The sequence below is a fragment of the Panthera onca genome, chromosome C2 (assembly GCF_046562875.1).
Source record: "Panthera onca isolate mPanOnc1 chromosome C2, mPanOnc1 haplotype 2, whole genome shotgun sequence".
Taxonomy (NCBI): domain Eukaryota; kingdom Metazoa; phylum Chordata; class Mammalia; order Carnivora; family Felidae; genus Panthera; species Panthera onca.
This window is the reverse complement of record NC_138347.1, coordinates 133,577,334-133,589,789: the sequence shown is the minus strand read 5'-3', so window position 1 is coordinate 133,589,789 and position 12,456 is coordinate 133,577,334. Positions and strand designations below refer to the sequence as shown.

Here is a 12,456-nt window from a genome sequence, read left to right as displayed (position 1 = left end):
AATGGCGAAGAGACTCTTCAGGAAGTCTCACGCCACATCTTCCACATGACCCGTTCTTGTCCAGCTCTATTACTGACTGTGCGACCTTGTCCTCTCTAAGCCTCTGTTGACTTCCCTGCCACATGGGGAAATGCTTTGCTGCAGGTCAGGCTCCCCAGGAAGCAGCCTTTGATAGATTTGGGTGGAGGAATTTTTAGGGGGGGGGGGTGCCCCGGGGAACACCTGTGGGGAAAGGAGGGCACAGGAGTGGGCAGGGGGAAAGACGGGCTACGATGCAGTCACAGCAGTGGCTTTATTAGCCAGCCCCCAGGGGAGCCCTGGAACTGGGATGGCCTTTTGGAGTTCTGAGTTGGGACAGGAGGGTGGGGCACACGGCACAGGGCTGGCCCCATATTCTGTGCCCTTCTAATCCGGGAGATCTGGTGAGAGTGTGGGCCCAGTGCTTGGTAGCCCACAGCCTGCTCAGAAGGGAAGCAAGTAGCCAGCACCGTGGCTCATAGGAGGGGCAGGCCCCTGTGTCTTCTCCCATTCTGCTTCTCCAAATAATAGGATTTCAGGACCTCCTCTCCCAGAGCCAACTGAAAGACATACCCCCTCATCCCCAGAGTCCCCTGAAATCCACAACTAAAATACAGTGCATGGGGGCGCCTGGGTGGCTCAGTCGGTTAAGGGTCTGACTCTTGATCTTGGCTCAGGTCATGCTCTCACAGTTCATGGGTTCAAGCCCCTCATCAGGCTCTGTGCTGACAGCACACAGAGCCTGCTTGGGACTCTCTGTGCCTCCCTCTTTCTGCCCCTCCCTGTGTACATGCTTGCTCTCTCTGACTCTCTCTGTCAAAAATAAGCAAATAAATAAACATTTAAAAATAAGTAAATGAAATACACTGCATGGAGGGCATCAAACAGACTCTTAGGGTGGGTGTGATGTGTGTGGACCATGATTCAAGTTTGCTGCTGGTAACACTCTGCTCCAGGAGTGCTGGGAATCGTGTCTTGCTCAGACAAGAGCTTGTGCACGCAAGCAGATGGTCGGGTGAAGCGCTGGGTTCACAGAGACAACATTGATTTATCCCCATCCTCTCTGCTTTCTAGTTCCAGTGGCGATTCTCCCGAGAAGACATGCACAACAGGCAGATGAGGAAGTCCAAAGGCAAACTCAGCGCCAGAGACAAGCGACAAGCAGAAGAAAATGAGAAGAATTTAGAAGACCAGTTTTCCAAAGCCGGAGACGTGGGAAACTGTGTGCCGGGCCTGCATCAGGAGGACCAGGCGTCTGAGGAGCTGAAGGTCCCCGCCCAGGAGATCACAGAAGGAAAGCTCTGTGTGGAGGGTGGGGCTGTGCAAAACGGTCCTGCGGGTCATTACGGGGCCCCGGAAGGGGGCTGCGCTGAGCAGTCCCATCCCAGAGAGGATGCCAGGGAGGGAGGCGCCCAGGAAGTGGCCGCAGAGCCCGAGACAGTGGGGGACAACTGAGTCCTGAGCGGTTGGTGTTGCACGCCTGATGCGCTGGCAAAGCGGAGGCACCGTGCCTCCATCTGGGTGGGGGGCTGGTTTGCCCCAGCGTCACGTGTTACCCTTTGGCTTGGCTTGACCTCTTCTCGTGAGCTCACCGGGCCCTCTGAGGGCCGGGTCCCTGACAGTTTTGGTCTCTGCACATCCATTAGAAATGTGTCGTAATGCCCCAGTGTTAGAATGCAAGAGGTCAGGTTATTTCTTCATCTGTTTCCCAGTCCCAAGGGAAGGAGTGGCCCATCCAGTGCCTGTGTCCACCCCCCCCCCCCCCCCCCCCCGCCCACCACCGCCAGGTTCCCCAGGGAGCATTCGAGTCAGGTCCATCCATGGACCTCCCTGGCTACAAACCAAGACTGTTCATTCCCACACCCTGCCGGGGGTGCATTTTACATCCGCTGCTGCTCTCTGCGGCTCTTTGGTGATGTAACAACCCCCAGAGCCCATCAGGTGCCCTCCTCCATCTAAGCCCCACACGCCCTGCTGCTTTGACAAGGAAAATGACAGTAGGGAGGGGAGGTGCCCCACCTCCTGGCTTTTCTCGAAGTATTCCCATAGATACTGGTAATTTGAAAATGAAGAGGTAATTCTGTGTGTACACCTGCTCTTGCAGAGTTTCCAAGAAGGTATTCTGTATTAGTATCAATGCCAAAAAATTTTTTAAAGAATTTGTACTCAGCACATTATCTGAACACACGTTCCTTCTTTCATTTCAGGGCAACCCGACTGGTTGGGAGCTCTTGTTATGTGCTATTTTAATCAGTGTATCATTGGCCAAGTTGTTTCCATGTATGCTATCACGTGTTTATATTGTCCAGAAAGTATTGTTAAGGCTTTAAGTAGTTGCAACTGGTGAACCGTGGAGAGAGAATGCCGATTGTCTTGACCCAAACAACAGCCTTTCTCTTCTCTTTCTTGTTTAGTTACTTAAAGCAATAAATCATCTATGAGTTTAGTGCATTGTGAGCATTGAATATTGTGTCACAGTGAAAAGCCTGTCTAGCCTCATGTCCAAAGGACTCGACTCCACAGTCCCCATTCATTCTTTATGTAAGTTTCTGACTCCTGGCAGCATGATGATTTTGGAGAAGAAAATGAAGCTCCTGTAGAAAACAGCAGAGCCAGCTAAACACGCTGTGCTTTCCTGTCATTTGTAGAAGGAAGATGGAAAGTGGGATTCAGGTGTCACCAGGTGAGGCAGGGCACAGCCACTCCCCATTGCCCAGGGTGGTGGAAACAACTTTTAAAACAAACAAAAAGCCCTACCTCGGCTTCTATGCATGTTTCCAGACTTTTAAGTAAATTATTTCATGAAGCAAGTCTCTTCTCTGTTTGCAAGTTTGCTGAAATACACGTTTACACTATATTTTGTAGGGCAGAATTGAAAACCCTGTACAGCCACATTGTTTTCCTCTTTTTTATAAAGTTTATTTTCACAGAGACAGAGACAGCGTGAGTTGGGGAGGGGCAGAGAGAGAGAGGGAGAGAGAGGGAATCCCAAGCAGGCTCCGCACCACCAGCTCAGAGCCCGACACAGGACTCGAACCCACGAAACTGTGAGGTTGTGACCTGAGCTGAAACCAAGAGTCGGGGATGCTTAACCAGCTGAGCCACCCAGGTGCCCCAGTTGTTTTCCTCTTGGTTTTTGAACAAACTTCCACCACCGAGGCCCAGAGCTTCCCTAAAAAGGTTGAAGGCTCTGTTCAAAGAGAAGGCAACAGTTTAAAAATGACATTTTCCGCAGTTATACCCAAGAACATCTATACAGCATTGATATTAAAAATTATCTCTTGGCTTATATCTTCGAGGGTCACGGCTTTTTAAAAATGCAGTAGTTCACAGAGCCTGGGACAAAAACAATGCCCATCTCTCACAACTTTGGAAGGCGTTTGGTCCCAGCATGCACCCCTTCAGGTGGATGCCTGTATCACTCAGCAGTAGGTACGTTTTTCAATAATTAAATGACATGTATGTTGGCTGCATGTGTTATGGGAAAACAATTGAAAGTGACTGTAGCTAATTTGAATTCCTCAGGGGGTTTGACCCTAGCGCCAGGCTAACAAGTAATTCCTGAATGTCTTGTCTTTTCCGGCTTTTCCACGCTCGTGCTGACATCCGGCAAAATATTAGTCTACCTGAGGCAGTTCTCATACTGACTGGGGGAGCTTTAAAAATTCCTGATACCTGGGTCCCACTCGAGACTGGAGTGGCTGCTCCAGGGAGTGGCCTGGGTACCGGGTTTGCAACCCCACTGTGGATTCCATGGTGCAACCAAGGGTGAGAGTCGCTGGCCACAGGATTGCTGTGAGCTGAATCACAGCTTGTTCCTTGTGAAATGAAATGCTTTTTACGAAAAGTAACCAACACCCTGACACTCCACCCCGACATCCTCCATGTGTCTTTCAAGCAGCGGGATTCCCAAAGGAAACGTTACTCTCCTATGATTGCCGATAGGGTGAAAGTCCATCGTTGGCCCGGATGAGGCCTCGTGACCAGGAAAAGCTGCAGAGGCTTGTAGGAGGCTTGTGCACATGGCAGTCAGTCTTTGCATCTGTCACAGCAGGTCTGGAAGGAACGGGGAGTTCTGGGGGTGATCAGGTGACTTAAGTGGGGGCCTAAGTGACTTTGATGGCCCTGCTGCCACTGCCATCCAGCTCAATGGGACATTCCAGAGAGTCAGAGGCACCACGAGAAGGGGAGGCCAAGTCTGGCCTCATGGGAAGGACTGGGACTCTGCCCTGGAGGGTTCTGTTCATTCTTCGGCCCAGTTGGTTTGCCTGTGGAAAGAGGTTTTTGGAAGGGGGAAAAAAAAAATCTCTCCCAGGAACAAATGAGAAGTTCTTCTGAAGCTGTGGCTTAAATTCTGAGTCTTAGGCCAGGAGGGTATTTTTCTTTTTCTTTTTTTTTTTTAATTTTTTTTAATGTTTATTTGTGCGAGAGAGAGAGAGAAAGAGAGAGGAAGGGAGAGAGAAACAGGGAGACACAGAATCCGAAGCAGGCCCCAGGCTCTGAGATGTCAACACAGAGCCCGATGCAGGGCTCGAACTCACAAACTGTGAGATCATGACCTGAGCCGAAGTCCAGGAGGGTATTTTTCAAGACCTTTTCTTCACCTCCAGAGGTTCAGGGGAGGGTTGTGGGTGGGGAGGAGTGCCATTCAGGTGTGGTGCTCTCAAGCGCACATGGCCACAAGGTCAAAGAATTGACACACGGAGAGCCTAAGGACGCCCATGTTAATGAAGTAGTGAGCCTGTTCGATATCGGGCTCCCCTTGGTGGAAAAGCCCAGCTGGGCTTTGGATCGGCTGGTTAGGATGCTAACCTACACATGTAATCTCCAGGTAATTTCTCCACATTTCCAAGCACCAGTGTCCCCACGTGTGAAATGGGGCCGACCCCCACCTCATTAGATTTTTGTATGCAGACGACGTGTGCAAAGTGCTTGGTGTGGTTGTCAGTGAATCCTAATGCCGTCCGGTAACAAGGTGGCAGAAGCTGTCAATGCCCAGCCGGTGCCCACAGACTCCCGTACTTCCAGCCTCTCTGCACTCCGGGCCATGTGACTGGGTTCTGGCCAACAGGAGATGAGCAGATGTGGTGCAGGCCACTTCTGGGCCTGACCTTTACAAAGCCCCTCACGCCACCTCTGCTCTCCCAACACCCTTGGCGTAGTTCAAGATGGACCATGACGTGAGAGTACATCAAAATGAGCTATGCTAGGGGTGCCTGGGTGGCTCAGTTGAGCGTTCGACTTTGGCTCAGGTCGTGATCTCACAGCCCATAAGTTCGAGCCCCACAACAAGCTCTGTGCTGACAGTAAGAGCCTGCAGCCTGCTTCAGACTCTGTGTCTCCCTTTCTCTCTGCCCCTCCCCTACTCCTGCTCTGTCCCTCTCCTTCAAAAATAAACATTTTTTAAAAATGAGCTATGCTAAACCACTGACAATGTAAGTTTTATCTGTTACAGAAGCATAGCATAGCCCATCCTGACAAATACTCTAATAACGTTTTTCAAAGTCTTCACGTATTTGTTAGTGGTTTGTAAGTAACAATACGGTCAGCACGGTCCAGTCCTTGTCTGAATGTTTTCAAATCTCCAAGCTGATCATACTTCACTTGAGCTGTGCTTGATGGGACCAGCTTCAAGAAAACACTAGGACGAGACGTTCTAATTCACTTCTCATGAAGCACATTTTATCAGTTCTCCAAACATATTAATCATGGCCGGTTTTAAGCCACAAGACATGTTTCAGGAAGAGCTCTCGGGTGGCGCAATGCTTATCAGGAGGTTCACGTTCACCCAAAACTCCTCACTCAGGCAACACGCTGCGGGCGGGCGGGGCCTGGCTGACCCCGGGAGACCCCGCGGGGCAGCACAGTCTGGGCTCCGGGCCCCCACCCCGAGTGGGCCCAGAGCGGCAGCTGGAAATGAAGGCTCAGGAAAGGGTTGGTGGGAGGCGGCAGGAGAAAGGATGGGGGCCGTAGGCGGGAGCCTTGAGGTGGCTCGGCGCTGACTCCCCAGCCGTGCCAGCGGACCGGGTCTCCCAAGGGTCCCGCCAAAAGTGCTGGAGCTGACTGCGTGGGCGGGGCCGGCTGCACCTCGGGTGATGAGCGCTCTGCCGGCTCCGCGACCTGCCCAAATGAGCTCGGGAGAGTCTGGTTTTCCTGTACCTGGTCCCCAGGGTCTGGAACAGGGAATCATGTGGACATGAGGTCTAAGGACAGGACCCAACAAGTCTTTGGCTGGGATTTCTGAGATGACGGTTGCCAGGGAAGGAAGCAAAGCCAATGTTTACCACAGGTTCCTGTTGATAGAGATCATTTCTGTGGCCAGACTAAGAAAGCTCACTCCGGGTTGTCGAGAGCTGCTCTCTGAACCTGCCAGGTGCTCACTTCCCTAGCCGCTGCGACACAGTAGGGTGTGGCATCTCCCTGCCGAGGCGGCCGGGCCGTGGCAGACCTGTGGGTGCATTTTTCTTTTCTTTTTTTTTTTTTTTTTAGGGTTTATTCATTTTTTAGAGACAGAGCATGAGTGGCGGAGGGGTAGAGAGAGAGGGAGACACAGAATCCGAAGCAGGCTCCAGGCTCTGAGCTGTCAGCAGAGAGCCTGATGTGGGGCTCGAACCCACGAGCTGTGAGATCATGACCTGAGCTAAAGTCAGACGCTCAGCCGACTGAGCCACCCAGGCGCCCCCCTGTGGGTGCATTTCTACTGCACGAGGGATCATTCTCCGCACACACAGGTAGTTGCTGTTTTTCATGTTTACTTATTTTTGAGAGAGAGAGAGACAATGAGCGAGCGGGTAGGAGCAGAGGGAGAGGGGGACAGAGGATCCCAAGTGGGCTCTGCGCCGACAGCAGGGAGCGGGAGGCGGGGCCCAAGCTTGATAACCGAGAGATCGTGACCGGAGCTGACATCAGACATTTAACCGACCACGCCCCCAAGGCGCCCCACGTATGCGTTTTTAAGGCCCACACCACAGTGCTAGGTGCTGGGAAGAGAGCAGTGAACGAGACCGACCCCCATCCGGCTCCCTCGGGGCTTACGACACACGCTAGGTTCCGGCACCGGCAGCCGTAGCTGTGGGGAGTGGCGTGGACAAGGGCGGGATGCCGCGAAGGCACCGACAGGGAGAGGTCACCCACTTACGGAAGGCTTCGCCGAAGGATAAGCAGTCAGGTGAGCAGTCCACAGGGTGGCAGTGTGCCTCGCAGCTCAGGGCACAGACTGGAGCCCCGCTGCCCCGCTAGAACCCGGACTCTGCCGCCTACCAGCTGGGTGGCCTTGGGCAAGTCACTTAACCCGCCTGTGCCTCGGCTGCCTCATCTGTAAAAGGGAGGTAGAGGCCGTAGCGAGAATGAAGTGAGTGTATGCAAAGTGCTTAGAGAGCGTCTGGCACAAGGGAAGTGCTATATACAAACGTTAGCAACGAGGAAGCAAGACTGAACAGGAAGAATGTGAGAGCAGGCTCTGAAGGAAGCAGCTTATGTCCACGTAACTGAAAGAAATCGAAGCAGGTTCGCAGAGAGTGTGTGTGTGTAGGGGTGGGGAGTAGCAACGATGAGATTCGAGACAGAGATGGATGGGCAGGGCCTGAGGCAGCTGAGCCTCGTGAACCCTGGTAAGGATTCTCATCCTCACAGTAGGAGTCATGGGGGGCCATTGATCAGTTTTAAACAGGGAGATGACGTCAAATTTGCATGTTTAAAAGATCTCTCTGGCTGCTGAAGGAGAAAGGTGCCCAGAGAGGACGCAAAGGGAGGCTGGTGTATTAGTGCAGGTGGGAGTGTGGGTGGTTTTCCCCTCAGTGGAGAGCGAGAGGAAGGGTCAGCTTTGAGAGTGATTTAGGAGCAAAAATCGACTGGATTCTGCACTGACCGGTGAGGGAGGTATGGAAGCTACCAGCCCTACCAGAAACCGATGAGGACTGTCCTTATTAAAAGTATTTCCTCGGAATAGGGGTGTCTGGGGTGGCTCAGTTAAGCAGCTGACTCCTGATTTTGGCTCAGGTCATGATCTCACAGCTGGTGTGTTCAAGCCCCGCATCAGGCTCCATGCTGACATGGCGGAACCTGCTTGGGATTCTCTCTCTCCCTCACTCTCTGCCCCTCCTCTGCCCATTCTTGCTCAAAATAAATATTTAAAAAAAATAAAATGAAATAAAAGTATTTCCTCGGAATAACAAATACTGCAGTGATACTGCCATCGTTCAAAACTTTTCTAGAAACCCTCTTGTGGATTAGTTTTCAGGATTTGAATGACTAACTCAACATGATTCTACAAAGTCACTAAAACATGAGTCTGGATACTTCCCTTAAGACCCGAAGAATAGGTCTTTAATTTCTGGAGGGAGGAAGCTGTTGACAAACAGAAGCAGCTGGTGGGGAGGTACCATGGGTAAGTCATAGGTTGTAGAACGGGACCTATTTGTCTTGGGTCAGAAGGACAGAGCCTAAAACAATTTGTAATGGCAATGCTACAATTATAGCCAAGGCTGTCCACTGTGGGAACTGTGTCTTAGAAATGGAGTAAAAGGACTCATTCAATCCAGAGACGTTTTGAAAACATGGATCCCACGTTGGTTGACGGGTAAGAGGAAGCAAGCTTTCCTCGCTGTAACTAACACAATCTTTAGTAATCAATACTTCTGTATTTAAATGTGTTGCTCACTAGACATAAAGTTCAGTATGGCTTTGGATTTTCTGCTGCCTCTAAATAATATGAAGGTTTAATGAAGGTAAGAAATAGATTTCACTTATCAGGGTGAGCATTAAAATGCTTCCTGTAATGAACCTCTGTTTGTGAATCCTGGGTACCTCTTCTCTTGTTGATTCTTCAGCAAAGAGAACAAGAAAATCATCTGAGAAGGAAGGACAACCAGCAAGCCTGTCAGGGCCTGGATCCCGAAATGCCTAAGTTGCTAACTGTTGAGAAAACTCTTCTTTTCACAAAGCCAGGGAGCTATCAATTCAGCTGCTGTCTCAGTCCAGCCCACCTTAAGCCCCAACAGGAAAATGTTGTCAGTTTTCTTTCTTATTAATGGTGAATCCACCATTTCTCCTGAGCCCCAACTCCAGAATTTAATCAGTACCACAGTGCAGAAGTCCTCTATATCAAACCAAACTTTTCCCTTGCTTCGGCCCAAGGCAGTTTCTTCTTATTCTGTCGACACTGGAGATGCAAACAACAGTAATTGCAACAATGAATCAAGTATTTGAAGACAGTTAAGACCCTCCTTCGTCATATCTCATCAGAATGGCCAACCTCCGCTCCACTCGATCTCTAAGGCCTGTTTTTTTCCATCAGGAAAATTGCAGAATGATCATGCTAAAAGGGATTCTAGGTTGTGTAGTCCCACCCACTTGACAGATCAGGAGAGCAGGTCACGGACATAGTAAGTCGTGCAGGAAGCTGTACAACAGGGATGACTTAGGTCTCTCGATGCCTGGCACCCTGTTCTCTCCACCCTACTACACAGCCAACTAAACTTGTTCCATTCTTTCTTTCTTCTCTCTAGGTGCCTATAGTCCCTAAGGACAGACAGGCTTGGTTGGATTTTTTTTTAAAATCTCACTAAAATGGAATGGAGTGTTCTGGTTAAATGAGTCTCTCTTTAAAAAAAAAAAAAAAAATGGGAGGCAAGTCTACCCCGTTAATGAGTGGGGAGGATTTTGGAACAAGGTCAGGGCCGAGTCTGTGGAGAGGACTCATAAGTCACGCATTGTCACTGTCAGCCATGTGAGCTTGGGCAAGCCATCCAACCACTCAGTCTCATTTCCCTTACTGGTAAAATGGAACAGCATCTTCACCCTGATCATCCTGCCTACTTCACACAGACACTGTGGCTAATTCAATGAGCTAAAACAAATGTCTTGTCAAATGCCAAGTGCTCCTGTAGTATTCATTTGATAATAGAACTCTAGCCAAAATCTAGACCACCAGTGAATTCAGGTGAACTCCAGAGTTACTATTTCCCATCCCTTTTCCTTTATTACTTTATCTGTGAAAATGAACCTCTATGGCTACATCTAAGACCTTTGTGTTTAAATAATCTAGAGGTTGGGAAAAAAAAAAAAAGGAGGTAAAGAAAACACAGAATATACTAAGAAGCTATAATAATTAGAACAGTGTTGAATCAGAGCAGGAACAAATAAATAGACCTATGGAACGGAGAGTCTAGGGGAAAAAAAATCCATCTGTAGGTGGGAGTTTCATATGTGATAAAGAAGGCATTTCAAACCACTGGGGGAAAGTGTGGAATATTTGATAAATGGTGATGGGCAACTGGAGAGCCATATGAAAAAGTCAGATCCTTATCCCCCATCAAGCACAAAAATTAATCTCCAATAGATTAAAGACCTGCCAAAGTATCAGAAGAAAGTATATTCATAAAAGCCAAGGGAAAATATGTGATTATATATAAATTTAAAACTCTGGTGTAAGTTATAACAAACAATTCAGGGACAAATAATACATTGGGGAAAATATTTGCAATGCATATACAGACAAAAGATTAGCATGCATTCTATTTTATAAAGAGTTACAAATCCATAAGATATCAAAGTGGACATAAAATGTGAACACACCATTCTAAAAAAAATGGCTAAAACATTTTTGAAAAAAATGCTAGGGAGCAATCAGGAAATTAATTTTTTAATTAATGTGACTAGGAAACACACTTTAAAGACTTAAACAACCTAGCGTCAGAGAAATGGGTACTTTCATACTCCGTTAGAATATAAATCGACTGTGCATTTTACAGGGCCATTTGGCAATACCAGCCAATTTTTGATCCAGAAATGATCCAGAAATGACAGGATACATGCACAAGAATTGCACAAACAAGTTTGTTTCCTGCAGTACTGTTTGTAATAGGCCCAAACTGGGAACAGTGTAGATGTCCATCATAGAGATGTAATTACGTACATGATGGCATGCATCTACAGCTGGGAGTAGGCAAGAAGAGTAAATTCATAAGTGCACGTACCTGTCTGTGTGTCCAAGGTTAATACACTGCAAAAGGTCTAATACCTAGCAAGCTCTTTATATAGAAGTTCATGCTAGCTAGGCCAGGGAGTGGGATGGGAGAGAAGAAAACTTTGGCATTTTGATGCACATGCTTTCATATTATTTGATTTTTTATAATCATATTCATCAGGTAATTAAGAAAGAACAAAGGAATAGACAAAATCTTGGGACATGGAGATGACACGGAGGTCAGGTTTATGGGCTCCTGCAGGGGCAGGGGCAGGGGTAGGGGCAGGGGCAGGGGCAGGGATGGGGGATGGTGGGGACGGGACGTGGGGGTAGTTAAGAACCCAGAACAGACAGGATGGAGATGGCTGCTTAGTAACGAGGAAGTCAGGACTCCTGAACACAAATACTTTTCAATGCACGCCTTGAGTGGATGGTGGGTCAGAAGGTATCTTCGTATGTCATCACCACGCCTGCTGCCGAGGCACGTATTAGGAAAGAAGAATATTAAAGACAAGACATCCCACTACTTCTCGAAGATGAGAATGGTATAATTCTTGGAGTTTCATTTAAAATAAAATGAAATAACAGCGCTCAGGTTAAATTATCAGCATACGATCATCCGCAGTACCCAGGAATGAAGGAAATTGCTGTTTTCCAATCAGAAAGAAAGAAAAAAAAAAAAAAAAAACCTCTCCGACAGAGGTGCGTGACGCTGGGCAATCACCGGGCTTGTGCATACATATTGCTGCTCACACAAGCGTATGTGAACACACCTACAGCAGCTCTGCGTCCTGTGTAACAGCTCTCCCGAGCACAGTGTGGGCACAACCCTTCCCATAGCTCCACCCACGCCTCCAGTGACCTGTCCAGCCAGCCACCTTCTATAGCTTCCCTTTTGATTGGCAACACTTGCAAATAAACCATTTTGCCCTCTAAAGCATTTCTACTTTGTTTTCCAAATACTTAACTTGCTCAGGATAACCTTATATTTTCCTATCTACAATCTCTAGCACAGTGACTGCGCATACTAGGTGCTCAATAAATCACACTTAGTTAACTTCTCACCCTCCAGAAAACGCCGTCACCTCAGCATCCCAAGTGGTATCCCACTGAATGATTCTTTCATAGTTTTTCAGGCTGTTATTTCTCTCACCTTAAAAAAAACAAAACTAACTATGGCTTGGTTTATAGCACTGTACCCACCTAACTGTACTGTTGTTGACTTCTTAGCTTTGATAAATACACCATGGTTCTATAAGACGGTATTCGGGGAAGCTGGGTAAAATGTATACGGGAACCCTTTGCAGCTCTTCTGTAAATCTAAAGTTATTTCAAAAGAAAAAGTTTTAAAACAAAACAAAATTTTTAAAAGGAGTAAAAAGAAAGGTGGTGGTGAGGTGAGTTCTATGGACTCTACTTGCCTTTCCTATCTTTTTTTTCCCCTTCATAGTAAAACTCTTCGAAACTATTAT

The 12,456-nt window shown here is 48.2% G+C and overlaps 1 protein-coding gene across 4 annotated transcripts in view; it reads left to right on the top strand.

Annotated features, from left to right (window-relative positions):
• Positions 1-2,464, top strand: part of RFTN1 (raftlin, lipid raft linker 1) — a 213,859-nt gene extending 211,395 nt beyond the window's left edge. For all 4 annotated transcript variants that reach the window (XM_078432384.2, XM_078432381.2, XM_078432382.2 and 1 more), the window contains exon 10: positions 1,093-2,464. In XM_078432384.2, coding sequence (XP_078288510.1) covers positions 1,093-1,473 — 381 coding nt within the window. In that variant the 3' untranslated portion in view covers positions 1,474-2,464. The remainder of the gene's footprint in view (positions 1-1,092) is intronic.
• Positions 2,465-12,456: the final 9,992 nt, after the last annotated feature.